The sequence below is a fragment of the Rutilus rutilus genome (genome assembly GCF_951802725.1).
Source record: "Rutilus rutilus genome assembly, chromosome: 22".
NCBI lineage: Eukaryota > Metazoa > Chordata > Actinopteri > Cypriniformes > Leuciscidae > Rutilus > Rutilus rutilus.
The window spans coordinates 5256261-5276238 of NC_140227.1; the positions used below are offsets into that span (position 1 = coordinate 5256261).

The following is a 19978-nucleotide window of genomic DNA, read 5'->3' on the forward strand; positions in this document are numbered from 1 at the left end:
TTGATCAATTTAATGTGTCTTTGATGAATAAATGTATTCATTTATTTTCTTTTTTTTTTAATTTTGATGGCAGTGTATCATGGTTTCCACAAAAAAATACTAAGCAACACAACTGTTTTCAAAATTGATAATAATAAGAATTATTTTTTGAGCAGCAAATCATCAAATTAGAATGAAAAGTGATCTCTATTTTTACATCTTTGTACATTGTATCTTTTACATTTGGCTTTCTTTTCTTTTGCATGATTTGTTCCTGGTTTGAAAACCTGAAAAACCTAAAGATTTTAAAACAAAGTTCCTAAAATAGGTGTAAATAGGAAGTAAAACTGTGACTGAAGCAGTTTTCCATTAACTAAGAGAGAGTCGCTGGCCAGTGGCCAGAGCTATTTTTGGTTAATAGAGTAGGGTTGGCAGTTTCTGTACCACTAATCAAAAGATTTATTTGCACAGCATTTTTATGTGAAAGGATGCTGTGCAGGACATATTTATATAACAGCCTAAAATAGAATAGGTGGTGGGAGCAAATGCTTCGGGTTGTTACTATCGGGTCTTCTGGGCCAAAAAAAGCCCAAGAGTCTCTATGATATTCGGATCCCTAGCTATGGCTTTTGACAATAAAACAGGTGGAACGTACTTAAGTTAATATTACCCTTCGATAGTTTGGGGTCTGTACGTTTTTTTTTAAATGTTAAGTCTATTTTACTCACCAAGGCTGCATTTATTTGATTAAAAATACAGTACTATTATGCAATATTATTATAATTTAAAATAGCTGTTTTCTATGTCATTTAAATGTCATTTATTCCTATGATGCAAAACTCCATCATGAGTGCATCATTACTCCAGTCTTCTGTGTCACATGATCCTTCAGAAAATCAATAAGAAACATTTGTTATTATCACAGTTGAAAACAACTTATATATATATATTCAACTGATAAAAAAAAAAAATATATATATATGTGTTATTGTGTGTTTTTTTTGTTGCATTTCATTCTGTTCCACAACATTCATGCCCAACCTTATTAGTGGCACTGTGCGAACTATGACACTTCCCAGCGTGCTTTGCGGGGGCTGGTGGTTTGTGGGCGGTTTAAAAAGCACTGGAATAATCTAAAATCAATTGGGAGTATGGATCGCCTGTGCCCGCTTCTGCTGTTGCTGCTGACCCCGTGCTCTCTCATACTCTCATTTCAGTGATTGATAGACAGTAAGAGCACAGGACGGTCAGCAGTTTGACAAATTTCTGTCAGGTCAGCATAGTTGCGCGAGATCTGCTTAGCTTTATGCGCCTCCGGACAAGCAAGACTGCATTTGGGGTTTCTCAGGAAGACATATGGCCCTGTTTCCAATAACATGAATCGCACTCGTTCTCCCGAACGAAAGAGTCACACCGGGGCACAGCAGGAGGTGGCCTGTTTATCACCAGGTCTACAGCACACAGTGAAAGTGTGCTCAGATGTCTTACAAACGTGCATGGAGGTCCATTCAGCTGCTGTGCAATGCCAGAAGTCCATTAAACCATTGTGAAAACTGATCATTCAGTGAAAGAGCCGTATAAATATTCAATTTAAATGTACCACATCAATGTTGATGGTCAAAACATTACTTTCTAATAATAATAATAATAATAATATATTAAAAATGTATGCTTTCTTTGAAAATTAAACCCATTTCATTGGGATTACTAGTACCATCTGTATTGTCTTCGCTACAAGAAATGTTGGTGCAAATGCAGTGTCCCACTCCCAAGTCAGTGTTATTTTAGGATTACTTGTGTACTAAAGGGGTGGGTGATATACCGGTAGACATGATTAACCCGGAGAAATTTGTCAGCCGGTTAAACGGTTAAATACACTTACCACTTGTGTCAAATTGACCATGTATTTGCAAGTAAACGCAGTAATTTATGTCTTAAGTGAACGTAAACAGTAAACAGAAAGAAAACACACGCGCGTATTCGGTCTTAAAGTGACAGTAGCCTAATAAACCTGCTGTCCTTATTGATGTTAATCAAACAACAGCATCACAAAAAGAGAAAATCTCTCTCTACTCTTGACTGAATAACTTTTGCAACTTTAATAAGAGTAAATGTATATTTAATTTATACAGTAAAGACTATGCATTTGTTTTGTTTTTTATAAATTTGATTTAGTAGGTCTATTTCACTTGTCATTGTTCTGTTGTAGTTTGTTTTCTTTGCTCTTTCTCTTCTTCAGTAAGCTTGTGAGATTTTTTAGGCTAGTATTAGTTTTTTTAATGATATTGAAAAGGGTTATATAAGAATTATGAAATTTCAATGGAATCAAAAATCTTGACCTTATTTAAAGCAAAAATAACTATATACTGATATACTGTATATCGTTATCGTGAAATATAAATACTCATATCGTGATATAAAATGTTATTATTATATTATTACTATTATTATTAACTATTTTATGGTCTGTAGCAGACAGGGAAAAGTCCATTTCTTGTTTGTCCATGCTTTTAAGAGTCCACACAAAAAAAAAAAGAAAAAAGAAAATCGATTCTGAACACTGTAGTCCAGTGTTGTTTTAGTATTATTTATACTGTATGGTTATTAATATTTTGAATTAGCTGCTTTTTTATATATATATATTCAGCTTTAGTTTCATTTTTGTTTAAGTTTTAGCAATTTTGTTATGTGCTTACTTACTTTAGTTTTAGTTTTTATTTAATTTTCATAATTAGCTTGAATTTATATGTATTATAAGTTGTTATAGTTGTTCTTCAACTTATTTCATTTCAGTTACTCGACCTTGGCAACATTTCTAATTTTCATTGAAGTTTTTCAATTATTTTATATATTTTTATAACAATATTTTTTTTTTTTTTTTTTTTTAGGTTTCAGTTATAGTTACCAATAACAATGCTGATCTACAACAATTTTCTGTGATAAATGTTATCAGGATCAATGTCTACTTTTGAATAGCCTTTTGAATAAACTTAAGGGATTGTTCGAATTCCTTACACCAAGTATGAGCAATAGTAATAATGATGCTTGTTTTCGCTTTGTTTTGCAATACTGTAACATTATAGGGATAGTTCACCCAAAAATGAAAATTCTGTCATCATTTACTCGCCCTCAAGTTGTTTCAAACCTGTAAGAATTTCTTTTTTCTGCTGAACACTGCTGAAAAATGTCTGTAACCAAACAGTTGATGGACCCCATTGACTTCCATAGTATTATTTTTTTTCCTACTATGGAAGTCAATGGGGTCCATCAACTGATATTTTTCAAAATATCTTCTTTTGTGTTCAGCAGAAAAAAAGAAATTCTTACAGGTTTGAAACAACTTGAGGGCGAGTAAATGATGACAGAATTTTCATTTTTGGGTGAACTATCCCTTTATCCTGTTTAACAGCAGAATGTTTCGGTTCTGGGATACCCAGTTATGAGGCACCGTTTCCTCCAGGTATATTTGATTTGATTGTGAAGAACCCATAATCCCTCAGAATAGGCACTGAGCTGAACCAAATCACTTCTGAGTTGCCATAGCGATTTAATGGTTTCCCTTTCATTGATGTGAAGCACACTAGGGCATGTTGAATTTCCATTAGCTGCTTATTAGCAGATGCAGTTACAGGCTGTTGTGAGTGTTGGTTTAACCCAAGACGAGATGAGCATGGCGTGTCATCCAGAGTGTTGTCAGAGCAGTTTAGGTGGCAGCGCAAATATTTAAAGTGAAAGCCACATGCTTGGGATTAATGGTAATTTGACATTGACGTTTGATGTTTGTTTTTCTCTGTAAAGAGAGAAAAAATGTAAGGGATAGTTCACCCAAAAATGAAAATTAGCCCATGATTTACTCACCAAGTCATCCTAGGTGTATATGACATTCTTCTTTCAGACGAATACTATCGGAGTTATATAAAAAAAAATGTCCTGGCTCTTCCAAGCTTTATAATGGCAGTGATTGGCTGATTTGGTTTTGAAGTCCATAAAAATCATAAAAATACTCCACACGGCATCGGGGGGTTAATATAAAAATATCCATATTTAAAACTTTATAAACGAACATACGGATTTGACTTAAGTCTAAGCGCACCTTAAAGGGGCATTCCACCCATTTGAACATTGTTTTTTATTTAAAGTGGGTCATATATGTAGTCGAAATGTAAAATAAATTTTGAATTTGGTGCCTTCGTGACCGAGTAAAGACAAAAAATAACTTCAGGAATCAGGACGCATTTGTATGAAAGACAACAACTCCCACAATGCACCACATTGCACAGCTCCGCAAGCCACTCCCACTAATCCAGAAAGCGCATATCTGCCTATAAGAGAAATCACTCTTCCGTCTACAAGTCTAGCTACCACCAGAGCTTGAAATTCATTTCACATTCACACAAAATGTCTAGTTAGTTGGCGAACTCATTACTCCTCATTTGTATTTCTTTCGAAAAGGTGAATTATTGCATGGTACCTGGATGTTCAGTCAGAACATATGCGGTGCGAAACTAGGATAGTTCTCAACACAAACGTCTGTGTCCTCGTCTGATTCAGAGATTTCGTCCAGGAGAAATTGTCATCGTTGAAATTCTTTGCCGCAGACTATCAACTATCTCTGTGTTCGTAGTTGCATCTTACAGTCTATGAGTTGCATAGTGAGATCACCGGCGCCACCAGTCCGCCCTAACTCGAGCCAGTCCGGGCTCCTCGTCCGCGGCAGGCAGGTCTTCTGCCTCGGCGGCTCTTCGCTATAATGCGGCTTGTAAAGGTTGCCACAAACACCTGATTCAAGCATCAGACTTCCGAAATCCTCTTCCTCTAGTCTATATCATATTGAGCACTCTCCTCCGCTATTGTCATAACTTTACATCTGTCTCCACAGCGCCTGTTAGCTTAGCTTCAAACAAGATGGAGGATATTGCTTTCAGTTTCAGAGAGTAAAGTCCCACCCACTGATCTGTAATAGGTCTGTAGCGTGAGCGGGTCCCGCCCCCTGGGAAAGATGAGGAACTAGTGCTTGTAGTCTCAACAGAAATCCCCCCCTCTTACACTTCCTCCTACAATGACGCAAAATGAAGATTTTTGCGTCATTGTAGGAGGAAGTGTAAAAGGTAAATAACGGATTTCTCCCGTCTCAGGGGAAAATGAGAGAGTGTTGCACGACCGTTCAATAGTATGACTGGGTTTCTAACAATGCAAAGCTTAATGCAAATGGGTGGAGTGTCCCTTTAAGCGAGTAATGCGCCGCACTGCTGATATTTACGCTACGCCATGACGCACTACGCTACTTCTGACGTCACAAGTTGTGCTTTATACGCAAGTAAACTGCGTATGGCCGTTTGGCCGGAAGCTAGAATTTTACTTTGTAAGGTGTTAAATATGGATATTTTTCGTACACAAACGCATCGCTTCGCTTCAGAAGGCCTTTTATTAACCCACCGGAGCAGTGTGGAGTTCGTTTATGATGGATAGATGCACTTTTATGGACTTCAAAACAGAAACGGCCATTCACTGCCATTATAAAGCTTGGAAGAGATTTATCCCTTTAAGTCTTCGATTGTGTCGCATGAACCTTTTTTCAAAAACAGATTGCACTGTCTGGGTTTTAATTGTTTGTTATGTTCTAGTGGAGGTGTGGACGGTAACTGAAAGTGTGTGTGTGTGTGTGTGTGTGTGTGTGTGTGTGTGGGAGAGCAGGTGTTTCTACCAGGCTGGTAAACACCATGAGGTGTCCCTGTGCATTTATTATTCAATCACCAATCCTTTTGCACACACCCACACACACACACACATTTGCAAGCATATACACCCACAAACACAATCGAGGTGTGTCTTCTGCCGCGTTTATGCCTGGAATGAAAGGTTAATCTCCTGATTGCTGTCGCTTGTCACCCCTCCCCCTCCCCTCCCCCTTCACAGGAAAGATGTTTCTACTCTTGTTTTTCTCACTGCAAGTGATGATTTGCAGAGACTAGAGTGTGTTCTTCATATCAGCCATGCACATCCCACCCACTACATCTTGTTTTTAGGCCCCTATTTTAAGAACTGTGAGAAAACAAGGTCTAGAGACACTTTTTTTTTTATTATTCATTCTTAGAACACATGTGCAAGGTGTTGCAAAAGACGCAAAATGCACGCACAGTGTTCAAACACGTCAATCTATCGCATATTTGCATGGGAAAACAATAGAAAAGCACTGTAATTCAATGCAAAAACGCACTGGCTTGAAAGGCAGCTGCCTTAAACTTAAACTGTTTTTTAACTGAGTTAATACTATGAAGGAGATTGGTTTAGCTCAAAATATTATGTTATCTGAATCACAAAAAGTTGAATTGACAAAAGATAAAAAGTTGTGATAACAAATCATGCAAATAATTGTTTACAGTGAAAGGTAGCTCGCTAGTTTTTGGAACAGAATAAATGTGCCTTGTTTGTACGTATAGGTCATTACGACTTTATTTTGAATAGTAAAGGTGCTTTTTTTTTATTGACTGTTGTAAATAAAACAAATGTGGTTTACAAAAACCTGAAAATGTCAAAAAAAATCTGAATATTTTTGAGATTAGTAATGAGGGTTTTGAAAGGCAAACCCTTTGCAAGGTATCACTACTCACATCATGTTATGATAAAACGAAATTTTGTGGCAAAAAATATCCAATATCAAATAGGTGATGTTATCTCAAATAATGATCACTTCATTAAAGGCCACGTGGAAGTGAACCTCTGTGAAGGGTCCCTATACAAATAGTGTTCTCTTTCCACAGTGTATAAATAGCATTTGGAATTGGCTGTTAGTGTGCCACATCTCTCTAGTCTTGTAGTCTAGTCACAGATATTGTCTGTTCATGTTGAGTGGTATTGTCTGCAGGCTATCCTCCGGGCTCGGCCGACGGCCAGGTGTGAGGTCGCAACTCCTGCTTTGGAAACAGAAATATCCCAGGAGATCAATCAGTGCTGCTGTTTGTGCATGTTTGTGCGCGACCCTGATCGACCACATTATAAGTGCTCTTCTCTGAATCACACGCCTAGTGGAACTGTTCCCATCATCTGTGTGCCAGAAACGTATAGCGACACTATCACGGTAACTTAAGGGAATAAGATAGACGTCTATAGCATTTCATTACATCGTTCTTCTGGATTTTCTGACCACTTTTAGTTTTATGTTTTCGAAGAGTCTAGGATAGAGACCAAACTCTCTAAAACAGGCGTCTGCTTAGAAGTTCCCATAGCACCTCTATGCTAACTTGATGGATAGTGCTCAAACCATCGTATTTAGCCAATTTCCAACAAAAGTGTGTATGAATTGGAGTTACATTACAGCTGTATGATTTCCATCTTGTTGCAAATTTTCTTTTTGTAAATAATGTTTGTATTGTTAACTAACTATTAAAAATGTTTATACAAAATGTGGTTATATAATATGTGTGTATATATATATATATATATATATATATATATATATATATATATATATATATACACTGAAAAATGTATTTAATCAATTTTTTCATCGTAAGTGGTTGCACACAATTGATTTTAGCTACATTTAAACAAATGCATTAAGTTGAACTAAAATTGATTAAGGTCAACTTAATGCATTTGTTTAAATGTAGCTAAAATCAATTGTGTGCAACCACTTAGGATAATTTTTTTAATTAAATTCAACGAATAATTTTTTTCAGTGTATATATATAATATATTATATAAACAAAACTTTTTAAGCTTGATGCGATTAATCTATTTGACAGCCATAATTAAAATGAAGCTGAGATAAAATAATAATAATATAAATATTAGACAAAAAAAAAAAAAAAAAAAACCTTTTTGCAACTAACTAAAAATTAATAGGTACTAAAATGACTAAAACTGAAATGAAATAAATTAAGGCTAAATAGAAATATTTTAATCAACAAAAACTAATAAAAATGACAAAAGCACATAACAACATGACTAAAACTTGCATATAAAGAAAAGATAATTCTAAATGTTAATAAATACTACAATAACATAAAATACAAAAACATAACTAAAATATTTAAATAAAAACAAATAAAATTTACCATTTATGGAAAAATATAAATATTTTTAGCAAATATAAAATCTTGCTCAAATTTAAAATTTATCACTTTTTGCGGTGTGGACAGTGAAACAGGCCCTTTGTTAAAGAAAACCTAATATTTAATGAAAATATACTTTTTTCTAGCAAATACAGTGTTTGGTATTGTAACATCAGTTAACATGGTTAAGAATAAATGCATTTTACAAGCAAACATGTTTATGCTGGAAGTCCCTACTGTACTGTAAATAATTTGTTCACCCAAAAATGCGGTAAAGAACCGGTTCACCAATGTTGCATGTTTTGGATCAGTCTGCCTAGTCCAAATCCAGATTATGATGTTAAAATGTATAATACACAATGCTGTTCTCAGATCAGCTGATAAGGCGCTCTGGAGCTGCTATTAAGGGTAGCCTGAGTTAAGCTGAGATGTATTGCATCCGTCCAGAGACACTGGGCCGTCTGACTCGATTCACACAACTCAGACTCCAGTCTGGCCTCCAGCACATGAGCTGCACCTGCTTTTTGTTTATTTTAGGGAACGTTACATAATGCAGTCCGCAGAAATGATGGTTCCGTGTCGAGTCTGTGGGACCTGCACTAACCTGAATTTAGGCTGAGCACTGCCTCAGGAAGAAAGATGACATGTGGCGTCGGTCTCGTGAGAGATGAATTATTAAATTGTTTGTGGTATTTAATTAGTTCGAATTAATCGTTTTCTAAAGAATGTCACACCCCGTGTAATTTGTTTGCCTCAGTGCTCTAATTTCAATTATACCACAGGGCTGTTGATTGCTTGAATCTGATTGGTTGATGAACGTTCTAAGGTGTGTGATTATTTTCAAGGAAACGCACGGCTAAAGTAGTTCCAGGCAGGTCTTGACCGCATTACATGTCCATATCACTTCGCCAAATGATTTTAAAGGTCTTCAAAAGTAAATTTTAAGTTATAATTCTAAATGAAAGTGACACTTTTTTCATGTTTAGTACTGTAAAGCTGCTTGCTTTAAAGTAATTTGTTGTATAAAGTAATATATTAATAAACATCATGTGACTTCACTGGAGTGCCTCATTGCAGAACTAGTGCAAACATCCACGTCACTGTGATCAGATGCTTTCTTAACTGCTGTTTTCTCACGCTGTCATTTTTGTTGTTTATTTTGTTATTGAGAGGAAATCACATATATATGCATATTCATCTAAACAGGATGTTCGCTAACAGCTCATCACTGCTCAGGTCTTTCTTTTTACCCCTAAGTGAAGAACACGAAGGGCCATTACATTTCCAGAAGGACACCAAAGCACCATAAATGTATCATACAATTAGCCATATGATAACTTGGTGAAAATCTTTTTCAAAGAATTGGTTAAAAAAAAAGATCTGAACTAATTGGACTGATACAGTTCTGACTCCATGATCTGGTTGCAGTGGATATTGAACTATTCCTTTAAAATGTCTTTCCGAGAAGGCTTTCTCTTCTAAAGTAAGATGTGAGAGTCATGTAACACAGACTGGAAGTCGCTGTCCCCTCTGCATTGCTCCTGACCTCTTGTTTCCTCTCAGGGAAACCACAATTTCTACAGCGGCCAAACCAAGCAAAAGTGTGTTTTTAACGGTACATGAGAAAGAAGGAGAGAGAGATAGAAAGTGTGTTAGTGGGAAAGAATGCTTAATGGAGGGAAAGAAAAGATAAAGGATAGAGAATGCGACGGTATTATTGGCATTACCACGATGTCAATGATTGTTCCTAATGGTACTCAGAAACATAATTCAACTCAAGAGTGCATTGTGACAAGCTTGGGTTGAACAAATGACTAAAATAAACTGGCTTATTTTTCCAATAATGAAAAGTGCAGCTGACAGTCAATCATGAATTGGGTTTAGCGTTAATCAAAATGACATTCTTTCAGGCATGAAGTTATAATTCCAGATCATGTTTTGGGAGTCCATCTCTGCCCCCAGCGTCCCTCTCTCTGTCCTCTTTGTATTTCGGGAAATATAATGAGGAAGCCACAACAGACAGGCCTGTGTTGTAATCTAGTCCACATCCCCTGGTTCCAGCAGATGGCCGTCCTCTTGTGTCTCTGACCGGAGAGGAATGTGCTGCTCTGCCCCAGTTCCCCAGCTCTGAACTGTTGCTCTTACTGAAGGCAAGGATCACTAATACTAATAATCATACTTACAGGCTCTTTTGACTTGGACTAGTAAGCAACCTCCTAGCAATAACCTAGAAACTGCGTAGCAGGCAACACACTAAATAATAATTGATAATTAGTTTCATGTTATGTCTTGGCGATATGCCCAAAAAATAAAATCTCGATTTTTTTTTTTTTCAGAACGACTAATTTTTTTTTATGTTTAACTAGTCAACTTAAAACTGTAACTACAATATGATTCAAAATGTTAAATGTTAAAAATGTTCTATTCCAAGTGGACCACACCTGAAGTGATCAGCATGGGGTAAATGTATAAAATATACATGAAATATAAAAGGCAAATATTGTACAAACGTATCTTAAACATATCCTGTATACTCAACAGTATTAGGCTATTATACACAGCAAATGCTTTGTAAAACTGAAAATAACAGCACCTTTCAGCCTGTCACCATCATGCAAACATGAGATATCACACATACAGTAGTGGTTCTTTACAGGTTTTTGCCTTCCATTGCGCTATTTTACTATGGATGCACTGATATGAACATTTTGGCCGAGACCGATAACCGATAATTCTTTATATTTGAAAGCTGATAACCAATGTATTGGCCGATAACTCTAAATCCTATTTTTTATAGAAATTTAGAGAGCCTGATTACAAAAGCAAAAATCTCACCATTAAAATCCATGTCCCAAGCACACAATTATAACGTTCTCATTTGTAATTTTATGTAGCCTATATGACAGACTTGCGCTGCACATGTTGCACTTAACTGTATTTTCCTTTTTTGAAGTGATTTCAATCATATTTCAAGCAATTCAATATCGTCCAAATTTTCTTATCTGGCCGATAACGAATAACATTAAAAATGAACATATATCGGCCACCATATCGGTATCGGCCGATAGATGTTCATTTTTAATGTTATCGTTATCGGCCCGATGAGAAAATATGGACGATATTGAATTGCAAAATTCCTATATTTGACCTATTGTTTTTATGTTTGGCTGTTGCACTCGTGTCTCGTGTCTTTTGCAGCGACTCACCCATGAAACTGCATTCTAAAAACGTGGCACTCAAGTTAAAAAAAGTTGAACTCGCATCTGATGACTTAACTTTTTTCCCATTCCACTGCTCACGTCTTATTTTTTTCAAAGCAATAATGCATTTCTCAGTGAACAGCCTCTTAAGACTAGCTAGTCATGTGGTCGGATCATTGTCTTGTCTTAACTGTTATCATAGCTGAATTGTCAACATGTCTAATTGTAACATTTGCTAACATTTTCATTCAAAACCGCAATTTCTCGATTTAAAAATAATAAAATCGTGGCAAAACATTAAATTTAAAAAAAAGTTATGCCCTAGTTATGAGCATTAAAACTGATAACAGCTTCATTCACGTTTGTTCACTTTCATGTTCTCACAATTTTGTATTGTTAGAATTCATAAAATTGTTACTGGCCAAATGGCAATCGACTCATATACTCACCAACACCGATTTTAACTCTCATTTGGCGCTTGGCGAGTGTTAATTTTAGGCCCTTCCTGCATGTGTTAGTCGTGTGCATTTTCCTTACAGTAGAGCGACTGATTCCAGTCGTCGAACCACATTGAGTTTGATGAGGTCACATTGCATGACTGAAACAAAGATGTCCGACATATGCACTGTTTGCTGTTTTACGCTTGTCATGCCATGTTCAGTTGTGCGTGAGCACTAGTGTGGCACTGCTGTACTCGAGCGAGTGCATGGGCTGATGGGATATGTTGTGTGTGTGTCCTCTCAGGGTCAGCGTCAGCGGTTTAGCCCACAGTCTTCCCCTGTCCTCTGGTCATGTGCCGAGGACACACGTACGTGTGCCGGCTTAACTATGCATCATATCAGTGTTTGTCCTCCATGAGCTCTCTGGGATAAGGTTGCCTGGCCGGATCTGTGCCGCTGAGGAGCGATAATCACATCCTGTTTAATAATGAGTTTGCTCTTAATCTTCATTCCATTCTCAAATATTGAACAGGCTGGGTGGTTTGCTGATGATATCAGAGCTTTTAGGCCTGATCACAGATCCTCGGTTCATTATGTCTTGTGACTGGATCTCTGTGTGCTGTGGTATAAAGCCAACTGAAACAACTGAAGTTGAATCGACACTCAGTAAATAGTTCTTTGGCTTGCTTAGTTGGGGTTTAAAAGTTCAGTATTATCATCGGTTTGATTGCACTGACACTATCGGATGAGTGCAAAACTTGAACTGAATTAAGCCTGTCTTCTGTAGAGCTGTTTTATTGCTCAATCAACAAAGATTTGTTTCATAATTGCCTCGAGATGAATATCGACACTGTTGTCTTCTGTAGAGCTTCTTATAGATGAATTGATCTCATTTCATAATTGATGAACTTTACACAGTTATTGAACTTAATTGAATCAACGCTGAACTGAATAATGACACTATTGGGTAACTATTTAGACATTCTACTAACTATAAGTAACTTTGCAACTACATATCAACTAGCAGTCATTAGAGTATTAGTAGACTGTCTGCTTAATATCTGCTAACACTTTATTTTGATGCTCCCAACAGACATTCTACTGACTAAGAAGTAACTTTGCAACTACATCTACTGACAGTCTACTAATACTCTAATGACTGCTAGTTGACATGTAGTTGCAAAGTTACTTATGTGAATAAAAGTTACCTAAATGAAATCTATTCATCATACAAAGTGAACGTATCTCTTCACGGTTAAAACACTTGATTTATATGGATTTGTTTTATGACACCTTTATGACCTTTGGACCTTCTTAGGTTTGATTACCTGGACATAAACCTCTCAGGTTTCATTTAAAATGACTGTTTCGAAGATTAACCAAACTCGTACGGGTTTGGAAGAACACGAGGATGATTGAATTACGCCAAAGTTTTCTTTTTTGGGTGAACTATCCCGTTAATCTCTTCTAGAGAGCTCGCTGCCTGTGCTGTTATCCTTTCAGAGGAAGTTAACATCTGCTTCCTGTTTTCCTGCTTTCACTGATCCACTATAGTGGATGCTTAATGTGCAGCTATGTGCAGCGGTCATGTGCAGTGAGATTTCTCTGTGGGCAGGGCCTCAGAAACTTGGAGATAAGAACTCAAATTTACATGGAAGAGCTTTTATTGCTTGCCATAATACCATGTTGTGTGTGGTTAGCTCTTGTTAAGACAAGTCTGTTTGAGAACATGTCAACATTTGACCCATCTGTGACTTGCACTGTATTTGTCGATCAAATTACTAGTGAAATGACAGGAACGCTGTCCCAGCATGATGTTAATCCTGCCAACAATTTTAGGAATTTTGCCGTTGTTTTAGATAGTGGCTGCCAACTTTTTCTGACCCAGGAACTAATGATATTTTAGTACTATTTATATAATATTATAGTATATATTAATATTTTGAATTAGCTTTTTTACATTTTCTTTTATTTATTTTAGTTTTAACAATTGTGTTGTTTTATTTATATATATATATATATATTTTTTTCTATGTAGCTTTAAATGATTTTTATTTCAGTTTTAGTGGTCATACTTTATATTAGGTGTCTTTATGCACATAAAAAAAAAAATTAGGTACAATGTACTTGAAAAACTTGTGCTGCTATTGAGGTGGGATACGGGTAAGGTTAGGGACAGGTCTGGTGGTATGCTTAGGTTTAAGGGTGGGTTAAAGTTTAATATAAAAACATGTATGTACACAATAAATTTAATTGTATCCAATGATTAATTTAAATGTTATTACATAGTAGTTAAAGACACATAATATAAATAGACAATTTTGGTACTTTAACTTATCTATTTCAGTTAGTTGTCATTGAAACATTTTTAAGTTGAATGTTTTTTAACGTTTTTAAATGTAATGCAATATGGATATTTAATTTAACTAATGTTAACAGGATTTTAATAAAGTATTAGCAAATGTTGAAAATAACATTAACAAAGATTAACAAATGCTGTATAAGTGCAGTTTATTATTAGTTCATGCTAACTAATGTAGTTAACTAAGGTTAACTTATGAACCTTATTGTAAAGTGTTACCAAAATCTTTATAGTTGTACGTTTTATTTTTATTTATATAATAACAATATGGCCAGGAACCCCCAACCAGACTCTGTCAACCCAAACAACCCCTCCATACTTAACACATATCATTATTTAACGTTAATTTATGTAGTTAGAAATGCTATGAAATGTATATGCTATTTATAGTCTAAATATTTTGTATATCTGTCCCCGTAGGACCTTGATGGACCCCTAATGGTCTGTTGACCCTGGTTTTACTGTATTCTGATTGGTTATATGGATTTTGTCTTACAGAGGGGCTTTCTCTGAGGTGGTGCTCGCAGAGGAGAAGAGGACGAGAAAACTAGTGGCGATTAAGTGCATCCCGAAAAAAGCTCTGGAGGGGAAAGAAAACAGCATTGAAAATGAGATCGCTGTGCTCCACAAGTGAGTCATTGAAACAGCTGTTTTAGTTCACTTACAGATGTATATGACATACACACACACACACACACATGAAATATCACACCCTAGCTGTATGAACACTGTGGCCCAGAGTTGTAAAGTCCATGAAGGTCTTCATCTATATGTAACAGCCATGTTATCTCAGGGAGAGAGGACAGCAAGTGATTTGTGTGTGTGTGTGTTAAGAATCTAATGTTTAAACCGCTGGAATCATAAAGCTCTGTGGGAATGACTGAAGCCGGAGCAGCCGACGCTATTTTTAGTGGCTGGGTTGCCTGGGTTACCACAGGCAAAGAGGCACAGCGTTCACAGAGATATTTGAGGCAACGTGTGAATGAGGAAGCACTCACAGTCTGCTGGAAAGTCACATTTCTCAACAATGCTGCTGGCACCAGTGAAATGGCCTTAGACTTAAAGGGTTAGTTCACCAAAAAAAAAGAAAATTCTATCAGTAATTACTCACCCTCATGTTGTTCCAACCCCGTAAGACTTTCATTCATCTTTGGAACACAAATGAAAATATTTTTGATGAAATCTGAGAGCTGGCTCACTCCTCCATAGGCTTCTGTGTAATTGAAACTTGCCGGCCCAGAAAGTTAGTGAAGACAATGTTTAAAATAGTCCAAGTGACTACAGTGGCTCAACCATAAGTTTATCAAGCGACGAGAATACTTTTTGTGCGCAAAAAAACAACAAAAATAACGACTTTATTCAACTATTAATTTTCTTTGTGTGGGCCTCTGAGTGAGTTCACGTAGTGTAACAGCGCAGCATTTCTGGGTTGTACGTCAGAAAGTAGGCTCACTATTAGCCAGCATCACACACATCACACACATGACCAGCGCTGGCCAATAGTGAGCCTACGTTCTGAACCCAGAAGCGCTGCTCTGTTACGCTATGTGAAAAACTAGGGTATTAAAGAATCGCATGCATCCTCATTCATTTATTTAACTACCTAATGAGCTGCCCTACTTAGACAGCAATTTAATGCATCATAGGTTTTAATGTAATGACTGTTGCAAAAGGTAGGCAGCAACATTTTGTCGCCTTGTAAGGTACCTCATTTTTGGTGAAAAATCACATTAACAGAAGAACAGAATCCACTGATGCAACATCAACTACATTCGTTAAGAAAATCCATCCAAGATGGCGAATGAATTAAATAAAATGTACTTTTCAGTTAACACCAAATAAAAGCTCAAACAATTTAAACATTTTATACAATATTTGTGTGTGCCATGTATTTTTATGCTTATTAAAGTCACAATATTACAGAAGTATTGACAAATAAAATTCCATATTGTGACGTATATGAATGTTTCGCCAATCATTATTTCATATTCGGGTCTTTAGCGACCCGGATCTATATCTAAAACAGATGGATCTCTACCTGTCACGATATTTGAGCATATGTTTTATACCATCATCACTGTCCTCAACAGAGTTCATTTTCCCAGTGCATTCAGCATTCACTCTCTCAACCATATTCTCAAAACTATCATTTTCAGCAACTTCAAAATCAATATTTTCATCGCTGACAACTTTTTCACCAGATAAACCATCAAATGACACTGACACTAATATTTGATTGTGTTCAGTACTTGCTCTGCAGTAAATCGCTGAGCCATTTCAAGTTTTACTGATGATTCTTCCTATTCTTTTGTTTTCTGCCTGCGGAGAATGGCAGAAATTCATTCTATGAATGAAACGTCACTTCATCATTGTGTATCAGACATCGCCAACTTTCACTTATTCAGTCATCAAAGATTAAATTATTGTTGTGCAGAAAAAACATACTTACACTGTTACACACCTCGGGTCGTTAGCAACCCTATACAATTTTTACAAAAAATAAATGGGGAAACAGGCATTCTTTTATAAAAAAAATTTCTTGGCATATTGTTTATAATGAATTGATTGAGGAAGACCAAGAAGGTTGATGTCTAACTTTAAAAACTGATTTAAGAGGAGGGTAGTGAATGATGTCCCAATGCGTTTAAGGGATATCCCGAATGAAACGGATTATCGGAAAAGAAAAAGATTGTACGGCAGGAAATTAGTTCTGTCAATCGTTTGTAAAGTGGGTGGAGTCTGATCTGAACGTGATTGCAGTCAGTTGTGAAAAGGGGGTGGAGTTTAACTGACTAAATTAATAAAGAAGTTTTGACATTTTGACAAAAAATTACATCCCAAAAAAAAAAACCCTGAAAAGCATACATTGTTGAATCATTTCGAAAATAGATGGACATACGACATGGACAAATAGAGGGTGAATTTCCATCTCAATGTGCTTATTACCAATGTTGTGTCATTAGCTTAGCAACATACTAACGTCAAACTCTACTGGTATGAATTATGAGTTGAGTCTTATGGTGATCATTTAAAATCGTCATGTATGAGGTTCGGTTTCAGTTATTATGCTGCCAGAGAAGGCTGAGAAAGCTGCCCATGTAGTGCATAGAGAGCGAGACAGCTCTAGGTTTTTGAACAGTTTAAGTCTTTATTGTTTCAAATGCCCTTGTGGCACAACTTTATATCCTAACTGAACAGATTAGCTGTTTTTTTTTTTTTTTTTTTTTAACAAATGGTTTTTGTTCAAAACAATTCACAGTAATCTACTGCAGGGACAGTCCCGCGGTCTTTGTCACCCACAGAGATGATACAGCAGGATTGTGATGTCAGTGTTGTGTAAGATGTCCAGATTATGTCACTGTGAATCCGACAGGGCGTCCTCAAGGGAAGACATGCTCAGTGACCTTACTGTGCACACCAGAACGCAGGGCACCCTGGGACAGATTGAGGAGCGAGTGCAAGTACTTTGTACTTTTCAAGCAGGGTTATTATAGTTTAGAAAAAGTTTCGGTTACACTTTATTTTAAAGTGTCATTGTTAGAATGTAATTATGTATTTAAATTCTGAGTAATATTAATTAACAACATATACTTACTATTGGGTTAGGGTAGGATTAGGGTTTGGTTGAGGGTTAGTTGCAGTTGCACTGAAAATAAAACCATTAAATTTAAGTTCAGCGTTATACAGCATTCCATACTTGCTATAAAGGTATGTGGTAGGTATGTGCTATAAATACACCATGACTTCTACATTCATAAGGCAATTGTGACTACCATCATACTGGAATCTCTGGGGAATTTATGATTCAGCCGCACAGACTGGATCTGCTCAGATCTTCTGTCAGATGGCCAAACTGGAAACCAACTAGTCTGGATTTGCCAAAGTTAACGAAGTTCACAGTGTGGAATCTTTGAAATTTATTTTGAGTTCTGTTTGGATAAACTAAACAATAGTTTCTCTGTAACACTTTATTTTACAGTGCCCTTGTTACTTGTATTACTTGTACTTACTATAGTAATAGTAAATTATGCCTAATTACAAACATTTTACACATGTTAAAATACATGTTAATTAATGTGTGTAATTACAGTGTAACACAAACACCTTAAAATCAAGGGTTACACTTGATTTTAAGGTGTCTGTGTTACAGTGTAATTAATTATACATTTAAGTCCTGAGTAATAATAATTAACTACATGTACTTACTATATGGTTAGGATTAGGGTGTTATAGGGTTAGTTGCATGTAATTATACACAATTTATAGTAAAGGCCTATAATGAAATCTATAACAATAAAGTTCTGTTTATTATAAACGTGCACTGCAGTTATGTCATCTGCCACTTTAAAGGTGCTGTATGTAATTTTTTCGACTCTACTTGAGCATTAAAAAATACCATAATATGTTTGCAGACATTTAGGAAACAGGCTAAGTTCACATGCTTGTTTCTTCAAAAACAATGCTACAGCCTGTTATTCAGTTTCGAAATGTGCGTTCCATGTCGGATTGTCTGTTTTTGTTTTGGTCTATGCGATCCCGCCCACTGCCAATTTACCCAATAGTAATAATTTCGACACTCCTGGGTTGCCAGTTGGCAGTAAACAAAGCTTATTGCAGCCATGGATGCAAGCAAATGAACTGGGTCAGAGATTGCATATTCTACCCAACCTAAAAAACCTTAGCATCCATCGGTTCAGTGATATATTAAACACGGATAAATCAACTCATCAACTTACAGTGTTAGGCTGTCAATTGCGCTTGTTCATGTTGCATGCTTTCAATTTGGCAACCCGCGTGAGCATCAAGTCTGAGGAGGACGGGGCGGGGGAAACAATCTCTCCAATATTTTACATTTTGACTGCAGTTCCCATTTCAACCACTAGCTGTTAATATTACACACTGCACCTTTAAATAATCCGGCCCTTTAAAGCAGGATAGATTCTGATTGGCTATAAGTGATCCAAATGATATTGTTTCTCTGTGCCGTTATTGTTATAGTTGTTATTCATTTACATTTAGAACGATTTTTAAAACTAAATCTTTGTCATTTATTGGTATAGTTATTTTCCTCGGTGTGCACAAAATAAAAACACTAAATAATTTAGATTTTCAAGATGATAACTGGATGCCACTCACATGCATTCATGACCTATTAAATCAGCATTAATTTCAAAGACAACAATTAAAATTATTTTGTCTTTGATTTAATTTAGCTCACATTTATACTTTTGGATTTTATATAAGTGAGAATGAAATAGTTAATCATTCATAATAGCAATAGTTTTCATCAACAATAATACTCTTGTTGTGGAATCGTGCCTGCCCACAGTTGTGTGGGTCGGAGCGGTGCGTAGTTTCTGAAGGAGGCAAAGACGAGGCCACCAGTATGCCTGAAAGGAGAGAAGGCGAGAAGGGGAGTGGGTGAGTGTACATGTTGCTGAAGGGAGAGAAAGAATGAGAATGAGTGGAAGAGATCCTCAGTGACTCATTCAGGTGCCTCTGTCGTGTCGTATTGCCAATGGGGAGGTGTGTGGGATTCCACCGTTCGGCTCAATTAGAGCCCCCGCGTGTCACACACACTCACGCAGTCCTTCTGTAAGTCAATGAAAATCCGCTGGACTGTTGGCTGTTGTGGGGGCAGTGAAGACTGAGAGTCAGGGGTCACGGAGGAAGATGCGTGACATTAGTTGATACAATTTTCTTTATCTCTTCTTTATTATGCACTAGACTAACACAAAATCCACCCCCTCGTAGACTTTAGTCAGAATAGACGGCATATTTAATTTGAATGAAACTCAAGGCTGTGTGGGAGGGAAGTACAGTCTGTTCAATATGTCACAAGCTGCGTTCTGATTCTCAGGGTTCCTACGCAGTGTTCACTGCTGCCTGTTTCTGTAAGAGTTTACTTCATATTATGCGATTCGTTTATTTGGACTTCCCCGA

General features: G+C 36.5%; 1 protein-coding gene across 2 annotated transcripts in view; it reads left to right on the forward strand.

Annotated features, from left to right (window-relative positions):
* Window positions 1–19978, forward strand: part of camk1b (calcium/calmodulin-dependent protein kinase Ib) — a 54233-nt gene that overhangs the window by 17695 nt on the left and 16560 nt on the right. For both annotated transcript variants that reach the window (XM_084395655.1, XM_084395654.1), the window contains exon 3: window positions 14534–14665. In XM_084395655.1, coding sequence (XP_084251781.1) covers window positions 14534–14665 — 132 coding nt within the window. The remainder of the gene's footprint in view (window positions 1–14533; window positions 14666–19978) is intronic.